The following is a 14,860-nucleotide window of genomic DNA, read 5'->3' on the forward strand; positions in this document are numbered from 1 at the left end:
CATCTTAAATATCATGCTCCATTCTCATTTTAAAGACAGAACTGGGAGTGAAACCAAGAGGGCTTCAGAGAGAAATTCAAAGGTGTAGGTATAGAATTCTTATGTACAAGGATTATTTGTGTGATCCAGGAGGCTCAGGGCTGGAAAAGTGATCAATATTTGTTTACTATTACGAATGGATACAGCTGAGACATACTAGTGGGCTGGAAGTAGGCTTCTGTATGTAGCTAGAAATCATCAAATTTTCCACTCACTAATATTTTTAGAAAAAAGTTTAATGTGTACCAGCAAAGAAAAGTAAGGAGGAACATAGGAAATTTGGATAGAGACCAAATTTTCCATCTGGAGAATGAAAAATTCTCCAAAGAAGGCGTCAGGAGCCAGGTTCAAAACAAACTGTATGAGGAAAGAGATCTGTGGAACCCATTGCTGAAGTATGTTATGAAGGTTAAAAGTTTACAAAGGATCAGAGTGAGCAAATCCACAGAAAAACAGTCTATTGAGAGACACTGAAACAGAAAACATATACAGAAACAATACCTAGTAGAGGAAATTAGAATTATTTGACAGCTGGGAAGAACTTAGGAGGCCATGTTCTTGCTCTTCTCCAGGCATCTCTTATAGTTGCTTTTGGAGAAAAGAAGATTTTTATAAATGAGTTTTTGGGTTGATCCTGCAGAGCCCTTTTGCTTTCTCATTTGACACAGTAGATCAGGAGTTACTGTTCCATTTGTCCACCTCAACTCAGTTTGCATTTTTTGATTGACTAACCCACATCCTTAATTTATATTCATCTCATGCAGCAAAAAAGGCTTGAAAGTTAAAACCAGAGATTTGTTTCTGTGAAATTTTAATGTGTGGGTTTTTATGTTTGTCCTCCCTTTTAAAAAAGTGTCAGTTTGCAACAGATACAAGTCCTTCAGTGTGTTTTACAACCCTTCTCCCACTTATTATAATCGTATCTCCATCAACTTGCATTCTCAGATTCTTTATTTTATCATCAAATTCCTGTGGAATATTGAATTTGACTTGTCTGGAAATTATTCATTGAATAAAATATTTCCATACCACTGTAACTCTATACAATTTGTAGATAGGTATAGGAAGAAAAATTGATCTGAGTAGAACAGTAAACTAGGTCCAGATTTCCCTTCACCCATTGCATAAACAGGATTATTATGAGGACATGGGATTCACTGAAAATTTTCTGAGTGCTGTCCTGCCTTAATAATGGTTCAGCTTACTGTAATGACCACGAGTACTTTCCTTCCTATGTTCTCGTCTGAGTTATCTTACCAAGGAAAGAGAATTCTGAACTCTTTTATACAGAGCATATGCAAACACAGTGCTGCCAAGTTCTTACAGTGCTATGCCAGCAAAAACAATCTTGGTTTTGATTAGTTATTTACCTGAAGAGAGAGATTTACCACCTTGAGTATTAGATTGTTTGTTTACATTTTCATTTGCCCTCAAGTAGTCATACATTTGGAGGAATAAATGCATGATTTCTAAATCAATACTATAATTATAGGTAATGAATTGTAACAGAGCTAGAATAAAAAGAAAAGAGTGAGAAATCAAGAGGCATTCTGCACCTTTTTAAATTACTAATTTTTTTAATCTCTAATCGATCAGTCTTAAATTAATGTTAATATACCTGTGGTTGATTTTAAACTGAGAAGAGGGCCTAAATCATCACTTGACACCTTCATGGATTCCCAAGGTCGTTTTTTAACTTCATTTTCTCTGCACCAAATGTTTAAGTTTGACCTGACAAAACATTAAGGGCTCAGTGTCTTGAAAGATAATTCCAAAATACCTGAGACAAATAAACTGCCTATCTTTTAGGAAGTCCTATAAGAACTACATATATTTATTAAAAAGCGTTTAATGATATCACAAAAAAATTTTCACCCTTAAAACAAGGTTAAAGAATGATTGGCGTATTCTATTTTAATGGATTCAAAAATTGATTACAGATCAATTTCTGTCTTTTTTAATGATGCTTTGGGATATTGTGCCCAATGAAACCACTATCTTTGCTTCTTCATAGAATAAGCAGAAGAAATGGATTAGCAATTTTTCATTATTCATTATTAATTGGAAAATAGTTACCGAGCAGTCAGCTCCTAGTACTTTTTTGGATATCGGTAGGCTTTACTAGGTAGTGGAAATATGTGCTGTCTATTAAAAGTACAAGACCAGAACCAAATGTCAGTCTGTCATGCTTAATGAGTTCTCTTCCAATGACATTTGTATCCTTGGATAAGTATTTCTAGATCTTTTGGCTCTTTACTATTTTTCTATATGGACATTTCTGCCATCATCATCATTCCAACCCACTTCTAGCTATGCAGTCACAGAGGAAATCCCCCTCCTCAGCACTCTTGCAACACTGATTTATTGCACTGCAGTGGGGTTGTACGTTAACACTGGTGGGCAGCTGGGCAGTTAAGCACCTCACAGGTCTTCACTTGCTTTCTGCCTTTCCCTAGTGGGATGGGGGCAGAGGAATGGAAGAATAAAAGCAAGAAAACTTGAGAGTCAAGATAAAGAAAAGCTTAATAAGTGAAGGATAAGTGGGGGAGAAGAGAATGAGAAGAGAAAGAGAAAAGAGAAAGAGAAGAGAAAGAGAAAAGAGAAAGAGAAAAAAAACAGAATAACTGATGCAAAGGCAACATTCACTAACTCCTAAGGGTAGAGTAGTGACCAGCCAGTTTCCAAACAAGAGATGGCTAACCCCTCCTAAAACTACAGTTTTGCTTTTAATTGCTAAGCATGATATTATGTATTATGGAATATCTCTCTGGTTAATTCAGGTTTTTTGCTCAGTTGTGTCCATTCCCGCTCCATTGTGCACCTCTCCAGCCTGTTGACTTGAGGGACTGAGAAAGAAACAGAAGGCCTTGATGCTGGGGAAACTCTGTTCAGCCATAGCTAGAATATTAGTGTGCTACCAGCATTTGGATCAAAAGTCTAAACCATAGCACTATATGAGTTCCTGTGAAGAAAATTAACTCTATCCTAACTAGAACCATTACAAGTGGGCCAAACTTCATAATGATTCATTTTAGGAATGACACCTGGCTGTGGAAAAGAAGGCAACTCTTGTTATAGTGAACTAATTTATGAGGTAGAGAATGCAAGTTTCTGAACTATATGCAGATACCCTTAAGGAAGAGGACAAAAAAACCTCTACAGAATTTAGGCTGCTCAGTGTTTTATTATCCATTTGAAATTGGCTCTTTTTCCATGTACTGCTAGAATAGATCTATGTTTCAGTTTCACACTACTAAGTGCAAAATCTCATGCATTTGCAAGCTCTTTCCTGTATTATTGCAGCCTTGTGTTTGGAAAGAAGAGAAATCGAAGAAAATTGTGGATCAGTTTGTGTGAAAAAGTGCTGCATTCGCAGAAATTCTATTACACAGCAATGCTCCGTGTTATTGGGTGCGTGAGTCTCTGAGGATACATATAGCTACTTTCTATAGCAAACAGTATACTAACAGTATATGAGAAAGCAGTTGGTTGGAAAATGTTAGCAAAGAACAATGAATTGTAAAGCTTTTTTATTAACCCTTGTGGGCTGTTTTTTTTAGTGCTTACACAGACACTTGACTCGGGAGGGCAGGTTCAGGCCTTTAATCATGAATGCAGCCAGTTACCCACACTGAAAATCACGAACCGAGGTCTCGGGGCTAACTGAATGACCAGAAGTCTTTCAGGTATTACAAAATCGATGACAGTAACAATCAATTGTATCTGTTAGATCAGGTATGAAGCAGCATAGAATGCATAGAATCTGATTCGTCCATTCCCATGAAATATGCTGGCTTTCAAAAAAACAATTTTTCAATGTGATTCAATGTATTGGATCAGTCAGTAATCATTTCAGAAAATATCTCCTTTCTTTCCTGAATGTTTAGTTTTATATGTCTGAAAAAAAAAGAGAGACCTCTTTTTACAGGCTTTTTTTATACTCTTGCATCTTGTTACATGGAAGCTGTAGTATAATCCTATGAAATGTAAATCACTGAAGATGAAGATGAAGAAAGGAAAACAAAAATTAAAAAAAAAACTGTGAGCAAAGAAAATTAGAGTGATAAGCAGTCTATATCCTACCAACAGATTACTAGCTCTGTTGTCTAACTGCTTAGATTCATAGCATGTTGACAGATTCATGCTAGACAGGCACATTTTTCCTTTTAACCACATTTGTTTTTTTATTTTGCCCTCTTTCCCCATATGCCACAGAAAAAAATATATTCTGAGTCTCTTTCTCTCTTCCTGTGACATTTTCTTTGCTGCTTCATTAACCAGTGCAACATCAGTGCATTTTATTACAGCTTCTCTTTTGGCTCACTGTGTTGATGTTAAAATGCAACTATGAACTGGCTATCAAAATGCTAGTCTGTGTTTAATCATTCTGTCCATTCAAAAGAGGAAGAAGTAATATTTTTGGCAATATTCTGATTTAAACCCATATTTTATCTATTATCCTTATTGGCCCACCAACTTGAAATGCACTGGGGAGGTATAGGGTGAGATGTGATAGACTTAATTATCTATTTATTTACTGTAAAAGGCTGGGGGCATATCTCCTATCTAATCAGTGTATTAAGACAATTTAAACTGATTTTATGTAAATGCCTTCAACTGACCTTGAAAAACTACTGAAGTTAATGAAAGCATGCTTCAATTTCAGAATTTTTAGGGAATGAAAAGGCCATACTATGATAGATATCCTCTGTGACATATACCTCCAGTTGTACCAGTAGGGAGGGGACATGATTTAAATACTATCTGGTTTCCAATGGGTTTCCTGGGTAGGGAATGCACTCAATTAATTTTTAAGTGAAGAGAAAGATATAACTGCAAATATGATAGAAGCACATAAATCAGAGGAATAAAAGAGGATAAATTCAGAATCTCATATGTAACCATGAAAGGGGAAATAAGAAACTTGGTGGCCTCTTCAGAGCAGTGTAAATGTTAGAAAATGGGGCAGTGTGCGTGATGAAAAATTTCAGGGGGAATGGAATAACACATGCTGTCAGTCCCTTTCCATCCGCCCACTGCCCCACCAATTCCAGCACTCCCTGTTCCACTCCATCATCAGAGCTCTCTGCTAGTGCTGCATGTTAGACAGCTGTGAGCCTGCATCTGTTTTCTGTTTTTCACTCAATTAAGGCAAAGAGAAAAAATATAAATAAGGCAAATTGCTCCGACAGTAAATTTTGTGACAAACTATGTCTGAAATATATAATTTTGTAGGAATTTGGTGCAAGACTTTGTCTTCTTTTAAAATGTGATTTTGCAAAATTTTTTTATTAGTACTTTTGAATTGATGACCTTATTTTTCTTGTAAGTACACAAAAGGCTTTCTGTCTTACACAGATCACTATTTGATTTGGGGAGGAAATGGTGAACAAAGAAATGAAGCGAGCAAGGAGAAATGCATGTCATACTAAATACAGACAAGGCAAATCAGTAGCTAGTCTGTAAGGGACTATAAAAAAAGGCTGTGACTCGTCCTGTATTAATTGAAGTGGAGTACACGGTGTGTACAGCTGTTGATGCCAAACTCATTAAAATTTTCATTATTCTTTATTTATTTTGTAGTTGTGACTGAGGGTCCCAGTCAAGAACACAGACCAATGTGTACTCATAAAAGGAGTAGGGAAATTATATTACTCTTATTAGATTCATAATGACATGGACTCTNAAAAAAGAACGTTACTGATAGTGGAGGACACAGCTACTTTGCAGAGGGAACATTCAAGCCAGAATGCTTCACTCTGAGATGCCCAATACAGCCACATACAGACTGAAGGATGACAAGGCTGTGTACCTTATTTTTCTGTAGTAATTCATTAAGTACTCATCACTTACAGACATCATAACAGGAGAATATTGTGAATGTCTTGGGATTAAATCTGAAGGGTAGTGTAAAAAACTGGCAAAGGAGAATTAAGTAGTAACTACTCGGAAAATAGAGGAAAAGAAACATTTCTGGTATGGTTTACTGAGTAGAGAGATATAATTTAATTTCTCAAAAAAAAATTCCCTATGATTTTGAAATCTGGTCATTTTGGTCTCAGGTGGTAGCATTACATATCTCAATATATCTTTTCCCTCTTCCCTTCTTTTTCAGGTTACCTGTGCAAATTTAACAAATGGAGGAAAAACAGAACTACTAAAATCAGGAAGCTCCAAATCCACACTAAAGCACATATGGACAGAAAGTAGCAAAGACTTGTCTATCAGCCGACTGCTGTCACAGACTTTTCGTGGAAAGGAAAATGATACAGATTTGGACCTGCGATACGATGCCCCAGAAACTTATTCTGAGCAAGATCTCTGGGACTGGCTGAGGAACTCCACAGATCTGCAAGAGCCTCGACCCAGAGCAAAGAGACGGCCCATCGTCAAGACTGGGAAATTTAAGAAAATGTTTGGCTGGGGAGATTTTCATTCCAACATCAAGACTGTGAAGTTAAATCTATTAATAACGGGGAAAATCGTTGACCATGGCAATGGGACGTTTAGTGTTTACTTCAGGCATAACTCTACTGGTCAAGGGAATGTATCTGTGAGCCTAGTGCCCCCTACAAAAATAGTGGAATTTGACTTGGCACAACAGACAGTGATTGATGCCAAAGATTCCAAGTCCTTTAACTGTCGAATCGAGTATGAAAAGGTTGACAAGGCTACCAAGAACACACTCTGCAACTATGACCCTTCAAAAACCTGTTATCAGGAGCAGACCCAGAGCCACGTATCATGGCTCTGCTCCAAGCCCTTTAAAGTAATCTGTATTTACATTTCCTTTTATAGTACAGATTATAAACTAGTACAGAAGGTGTGTCCTGATTACAACTACCACAGTGACACACCCTACTTCCCATCAGGGTGAGGACCAACTTGTGTCTGAGACTGAAGCCTGGGGAATAAGAGGTCATATGACAGGTCTGTAACCTCAAGGAGGAAGGCCACATCTCTTGCCTGGAATGTGTCTACCTGCTGCTGCTGCTGTCAAATGGCTGCAAATACGTTAGTGGAAAACAATCTAATGTAATTTTTGCCCAGTCAGCTCCATGTATCAATCTAGGTGTAAGTCACTATGGATTTGAAATAAAACCATACATGTACACAGAGATCCACATACTTTTCAGCGCACATTACTGAGATTCCTATTAAGAAAGCTTTCATTGTCTCATGTCTAAGGTTTAAGGATAACTTCTCATCAAGCAAAATGGATTTACTAGACAGAACAAGGTTTCTAACACAGACTGTTATGGAAATCTCCTTGAAAGTCCTTCGAGTACATGCCAATCAATAATCCCCACTCATACATTCTACTGCTTGAAGTAGCTGTACTGGTAAATAATACTGTAGGAGTAAATACTTGTTAAAAATGGGAAAAATGTGTGTCTAGAGTTCAGTATTCCTTATTATATGAACACAGCAAAGCATCATGACTTTTTTCCAGCATACAGTAGGCACATTTGAGGTGGTGTTAGGTGGCTCTTTTTCCATGGAGTGAGCCTGTTTCTAGTAAAGATGGGCAAACATTTGGAATTTACATTTGAGCAGACATACTGGTTTCATGTTTCTCTGACTCTTTAAGCTCTGATTCTTTAAACTTGTTTAGGTCAGCTGAGTTACTTAAAAACTGTAATTGATCTCTAAGAAGGAAAATGCCTGGTGGAGAACATGTAAGTTATAAGTGGCTGTCTTATCTTTATTACAAAATATTGTAACAAATTCAATATCCTAGTCTTCATTTGTATGAATGGTTTGTATTGTACATAATTTAACCAGTGTTATTTGAGCTGCTTACTAATATTAACTTGTAATTGTCTCTCTGCTTGTTATTGGTTAAAAACAATCAAGGAAATGAGGAATCCATTTTATCAATGTAGCTGTAAACTCCATTAAAAGACAGAACTATGTACAAAGCATTTATTCAGCTAAAGTATTGTTGAAAGCTATACATATACAACATTACAGTCTGTCTGTATTTAGATATTTTATTTCCAGGGAAAAAAATGAACTGTACATAAAAATAAAAAATCTTAAAGTTGAGTTTCAACATGTACTGAGTAGATAGTAGTTTAAATGGTTCTGACAAGCGGATAACACTCCAAGTCTAATATGGTTTTCAATATTGCCTCTTTGCATATGCACATATATATATCTCTATCTATAAATTTGTGTGTGTGCATGTTTGTGAGTGTATATGTACGTGTGTGTGTGTGTGTGTGTAAATACATATATATGTTGCACATGTAAACATTTCTTGAGCCCTATTTCTAGCAAGCAGATCTTGCTACTGAAGAGTCTTGCTAACTTGAGCAGAAACTACCACTTGGATAACAAATTACACGTGCAGGGCTTTTTTTAAAAATGATCCATTGTCATTCAGAAGTGGGAAAACATGGAGCCACTCTCTGTGTCCACAGGCCTGTCTTTGCCTTAATTCTAGCCTCCTCTGAGGTACTGATTTCTCTTTTTGGAATGAAGAGATCCCTTTTTATGGTACAAGGGAATTTTCTTCCTATAAACAAAAAGCTCATAGCTTTTATATATATATATATATTGTGTGTGTGTGTATAGCGGCATAATTTACTCCCAACGTCCAAGAAACCAGCAAATATAAGAAGTCCATGCCTAAAAGAAGGCTGCCCAAAGAATAACTCAATATTTCATATCATATCTTCCAGAATTATCATTCCTGGCAATTTTTCTTCCCTTCTTCCTCCCTTACCTGCAGGTTCTATGCTCTTGTGTCAAAGCTGTGAATGCAGATGTGGGTTAGCTTCCAACTATGCACAGTGTTACGAACAGCTCCTCCAAACTCCCAATAAACACTCCACTAATGTTTCAAGAAGTGAAAAGTTTGAAACAACTTCCAGTTGTGGACCTCTCTTGCTGAAATGTGCAGACTCTAAATGAGATTGAAATAAAACAAGTGGATAACATTATTAAAAGAAAATGTTTTCCCATTGATGTGTGAGTAGGAGAGGAGACTTCCATATTATCATTGCTTTGGTTTCTTCGAATAGACATGCTTGTGGGAACTTCTTCACTGTGTATGACATTTCCCAGGACAAACTTGTGACCTGGGACCCTGTGCAGATTTGGAGAAAGAAATTGTCCAAACCATGCTGTCCATATTCTGATCTCACTCAGAAACATGCTAAGATAAAACTCTTTAAATTTTACAGGAATTGTGATGAAAATGGTAGTATTTATCAGTTGTGCTCTATGAAAAGTAATTGTTCTGAATATAAACCATAAGTTATTTTTGTTGTTGCCAGTAGTTAAAACTTGAGTATATTAAATCAATGGGAATTTTGTTATTGATTTCAATATAAATTTTTGTTTAATAGTATGTTGAACTCCAGTGTTAAATATGATTAGCAATCATAGCAATCTGTATTACAATTGAGCATTTCACACTTTGTGTTCTTGTTTATATTCCTGAAAAATGGATGTGAAATACTATTGCTGGTACAGCTTCATTATTTTCTATATTTTTTAAAACTTCCCATAAATATATGAAATATATACATTCTGTTAATATATAAATATTTGTCCTTTTTTTCAGGTAACGTCCATACAAAGAAAGAATTATTCATCATGCAATGGTTTTGATCCAATTAATTGTGGTAGTTGGTACTTTGTCTGCCTCTATCACAGTTAGTCATATTATTTAATCTTAAGCCTTTGAAGAACTTGTTATTCTTCATAAGCATTCTTGAGTCTGAACTTGAGAGAGTTCTTTTGGTGGTTGGGTTTTGAAACAGCGATCTAATATCAAAATAGATTATGTATAACTTAGCTGCTAGTTTATCGCATTTCATTTGATATATTTGGGAAATATTTTATGTTTGCTAAGTTTGTGAAAGAATATTTTTGGTTCTGCTATTTGAAAAAGGAATTTAATGAAAGTGAATGTGTTAATTCAGTTAAACAATGTATGTATGGGTATCTGGGTCTTGAACATGAACAATGCCTTAATGGAGTGCTAGGCCAGGCAAATGTTGCCACACTATAACTCACTAATTCTAGATATAATAAAGATGTATATCTCTAAAGATATATTTTTTAGGATTAAAGAAGATTAAGTTATTTATTTTTAAGAAATCAAGTGACTGTTTCTGTTCACTTTTTTTTTTTTTTTTTTTTTTAACATTTATATAGCGCTTTGCGTCTTATTTTCACTACAAAGAGAAATCAAAAATAGGGATATCTTAATGGAACCAATTACTCTTGGTGCAAAAATACATGGATTATGCACCTGAGTAAATATCAGTATATTAAACTGATGGATCAGTGATGTAATTATGTATCACTTCCTGTGCTCTTGAGAAAAGGAATCCAAGATATGGGAAACAGGTGTATAAATAACCATTGCAAAAGTCACTGATCAAAATTAAAAACAGTGATAGAAAGCTGTAAGATATTCTTGTTAATGTTATCAAAATACTTCAACATGGGGCAGAAAATATATTTTCTTCCCTCCTCATGATATTGCTTGTAAAGTTTTATCCCTTTGTCCCCTTTTATCACTAATAGTAAGCAAACTAATAAATTCATCTTTACACAGACATTATTTTTTAAAGTTTGCCATGCTTAAAAGGTAAGATGTCAGAAAGTGTTAGGAGAGCAGAATGGAAGTCTTCTTGTGTTCTAGCTCATGTTAGCCTAGGGATTTAAGTAATACTGCTGGAGTAATTTGGTCAGAGGACAGTTTTACCATGATTAATCATGGTATCTATGTTCTAACTTTCAATTCTGCAAGAATATCATAAACTGCTCTGAAAATTATGTGTTAGAGAATTGTTTAGGAAAACAAGGATTAAAAAGTATCTCCCACCCTTACAGTAAAATCAGTCTAATGCTTAGATACCTGATCTGAAGAATTACTTTTCACCAGAAGAGAATGAACCTCAGTCTTTGTATCATGTGGATCAGTCTGTGTCCTTCTATGGCAGAGCCAGCAAAATTGTATCTGACTGCAAGATACAGTCAGATACAACCACGGTAGGAAGAGAAGTTTTCTCTAGTGATTTGTACTTAACTGCATGTCTAGCACTGCCAGAGACCTCTAATGGCTGCAGCAAATATTTGTTGTGCTAGGAACTGCATAATACAGAAATGCATACAAGCCCTATTCAGGAATAGTTTTGATGCCAGAACTCTTAATTTTGAAGACAGTATATTGCAGAGTTCTTGTGAACCATGTATTTATAAATGTAAAGCATACTGTTTATGAGTTTCTAAAAAAATTTACACAGTTCTCAAAAAAGAGAGATGTATACAATGAGATACAAAATCTCATACATACAGCAATGAAGTACAAACACCCCTGACCTTTCACAAAACTTCTGATTCCAGTGTATCAGTCTGGAATTCATGAGAAGTGTAGCTTTTCTTGCAATGGAAGGCTTAATTATAATTTATGCTAAAGTCTTTAGATGAGTTACTGTTATCACTTTAATTTATGAATATGGATACTATTTCCAAAGACATTTTGACAATGGAAGCACAGAGTATTGTCTAATAAAAATGATTTTCCTTTTTTTTTTTCTTTAAAATGGGTAGTATCTTACTGAAAATATGCTAAAATTGACAGACTAAATAATTTTCTAGGTAAAATTGAGAAAATCTATATTTATGGATATGGTTAACACTTCATGTGAGGAACACTTACTAAAAATAAACTGTCATTCAAAAAGTTACAATAAATTGTGGGACTGTGAAATACTGTGTTTCCTTGGGTAATAAACGTCTGACAATATGATCAGATGTAGCATGATCCCTTCAAAATGGTTGATGCATCGTATGGCTAAAGATAATTTTTTTTCATCTTTTCCTGTATTCTATGCTAATTAGTTAAAATACCCAAACTAACAAGAACATTGTTTTGCACAGGAGTTTCTTTTCTCATTGGAAAATATCTAGAAAATTTTTTAATTCTCTTTGGAAATCACACCTGGTGGGTCTCTGCTAAAGCTTGGACTGATGCCCCTGTGTATGGTATACATAATCTTAAATCCTTTGTATTAGTTTGCCTTTGGGATAAAGAAAGAAAGGTAGTTTTTTGTAGGTGCTTTGGATCAGGAGAAAGCCAGTGACTCATCTGAACTTTAATTTTAAGAGAGCTATGGTCATGTTGTCAAAGAAAGTATTTGAGAAGATGGAGCATCTATGAGATTTATTCCTAGTTCAAAGTGTACCTCAGTCATGTATCAAACTGAGATATTGCTATGAGGGAAGGCTTTAGTGGTGTGTGAAATGAACTTCTGTCTGTTGTTAACAGGAAATTAGAGGGACCAAAAGAAAATTCATAAAGTTGAAACAGTTCATACATATCACTGAAGATGTGGAAATTAGCTATCTCAAAAAAAAAAATCAGAGACTACATCCAGTATTTTATGAAAGGTTTACTGAGTTTCTGGGAAAAGCCCAACATAGTTACAGATATGTTCCTGAGAAAATAAGTAAAACTAGAATTGGCACAGGCATAAATAACATGAGATCTTTAGTTCCTCATCTAAGTCATCAAAAAACTAAAATGAGATGCAAAAGCCTGTGTAGAAACAGGTAACCTGGGAAAAAATGAGGTCACTTATGGAGCATGAATAAAAAGCCATATTAATTATTTCAGTATCCAATAGCTATAGTTGTGATGAAATTTATTATGCAATATTTATGAAACACTTTTTAATTTCTTGCGTGAAAGTTAAGTATTTTGATTAGTCATAGAGTGGGGAGGTCTTGAGAACAAAAAAGGAATTTTTTGTAAGGAAGTTTCTACAATTGTAACATACTCCCTCCAGTGGAGTATACTCTGGATGCCTTTAAACTTGCTCCATTTAAAATCCAGAACTGTAATTGCTGATAGTGAACAAACCAGAAATAATAGAACTTCCCTGGCAGGGACCATGGTGATCTTGAGTTCTTTGCATGTTTGTTTTGCTGTCTTTGTTTCCTTTTGTGTTTTTGTTTAAACCTAGAGGTATAAGAAATGCATTTATCTAGAAATAATTCACTTTAACACTCCAAGTGTGGAGTTTACTCATAAACTTTATGAAACAAACTGATATATATAGGCATATGACATTAAGTGCTCTAGACTTGATTTTGCTAATGACCAGTAGCTCATGTCCAGTTAATGATGTGGACAGACTAGCTGTAGCAACACAACTTGGGTATCAAATGAATTCCCAAATGAATCTTCTTTGACTCGAGAACAATTTAGAAAACCTTTAGGTGATGAACTTCAGTAGGTTAGCTGTAGCCCTTCAGAAAACAGAAGTAATAATCATAAACTCTCGTGTTTTTCTCAAGAGCTCACCAAAATTTTTCGGTACCATCCCATATTATGAAATGAAAATTTCTCGTCTGCACATCGGAGACTTACCATTTCTTTAATCCAAATTATTACTGTGAGGAATGTTTTAGTAAGTAATGTCTCATTTTTGAATGAAGTATTATTTTCTTAAACTTTTTCTACTATTCTTCTGTAAGTGTTGAGCAAGTTTCTACGTTTTTTACCCCACAGACTATCCTGTTACTGAATTTACACTCACAAAAGGTTTTTCCTTCTATTGAGGTAAAAACATCCTGTTCCTTTATTCATAGGAATCACTCATATTTTCTCAATTTAGTTCATTTTGCTGATTGCACAAGTATTACCTGTAAAGTTCCTTTTCATTTGCAACTCTGAAAGAATAGTGTTGGTCTTTTCAGAACAATTCCCATTTTGTCAGTCTATATTACAGTTAAAGACTACAATGAATGTAATATTTTGGATGGAATTCCAATGGTAAAAAGTCTCATCACCTTTCTCCACAAAATTCCTCTGCATTCATAGTTACAATGGTCTCTCTCAGGTCTCAAACTGCAAAAAAATTTACTGCTAATGAGCTCTCTGCTATTACTTCTAGTAGAAATGGCAAACCTTAATTATACTGCTTTCCAGTGTTCTTTCTCATTTATCATTTGAGTTTTGAAGTATCAGTCTTCAGATATATTAGTGGCTACTTTCCTACACCACTATTTTATGCAACTCTACCTCTTTATCCCCATTTTCAATACATTTCTGACCTCAGAGATATAAGAATTGCCTGTGAACTTCATTAGCACACTACTTAGATTTACTTCTAGCTAGCTGCTGCAATGTCATAGATAAGAAATATTTTATTGCTCTTTTCTGATTGATTTCTGATGTGCCTTCTTCCCTGTTTGATGTTTTTTCTTACTCTATGTTTTGTTTGAAGTCATTTGGCTGTTTGAGATCAGATATGAGTAGTGCTCCGCACTGATGTGTTTACACATAGAAGTGGATGACATATATAATTATGTATTTTACTAAAATTGAGCTAATGAGATGATTGCATAAACTCATTTAGAAATACTAAGCAACAAGTGGTAGTGGTACTTCTAATTAATCTCAGGTAAAGATTTCAGTGTGCCATAAAAAAACCAAGTAGTTACTTTATTCATAGGGCTGGGAACTGATTTAAAAAAAAGTGTTGCCTGTGTTAAATATCACTACTGATTTGCTTGGAGGTAGAACAAATCAGTAATAAAACTTCACATCATTACTAGGAAATACACACTATTTCCATTTACTTTCACTGTATTTTTCATATGTTTCTCGGTAGCAGGCTAATATACAGTTGTAATTGCCAGCCTGTAGGCTTATTCTATTACTTTCGGTTCATCTTATTCTCCCCCAGATATTATTAACATTATTTTTTAAAAGGCTTTACATTGTGTTCCTTTTGTTACTCTTATATGACTTAGAACATCTGATGGCTAGTTGCCAAGAGAAGGCAATTAA

The 14,860-nt window shown here is 35.0% G+C and overlaps 1 protein-coding gene across 3 annotated transcripts in view; it reads left to right on the forward strand.

Annotated features, from left to right (window-relative positions):
- NXPH1 (neurexophilin 1) overlaps positions 1–8,095 on the forward strand; it is a 143,592-nt gene extending 135,497 nt beyond the window's left edge. For all 3 annotated transcript variants that reach the window (XM_027911036.1, XM_027911043.1, XM_027911050.1), the window contains exon 3: positions 6,155–8,095. In XM_027911036.1, coding sequence (XP_027766837.1) covers positions 6,155–6,916 — 762 coding nt within the window. In that variant the 3' untranslated portion in view covers positions 6,917–8,095. The remainder of the gene's footprint in view (positions 1–6,154) is intronic.
- The last annotated feature ends 6,765 nt before the right edge of the window (positions 8,096–14,860 follow it).

The sequence above is a fragment of the Empidonax traillii genome, unplaced genomic scaffold (genome assembly GCF_003031625.1).
Source record: "Empidonax traillii isolate 1590-97213 ecotype Southwest subspecies unplaced genomic scaffold, ASM303162v1 scaffold30:size3273891, whole genome shotgun sequence".
Taxonomy (NCBI): Eukaryota; Metazoa; Chordata; class Aves; order Passeriformes; family Tyrannidae; genus Empidonax; species Empidonax traillii.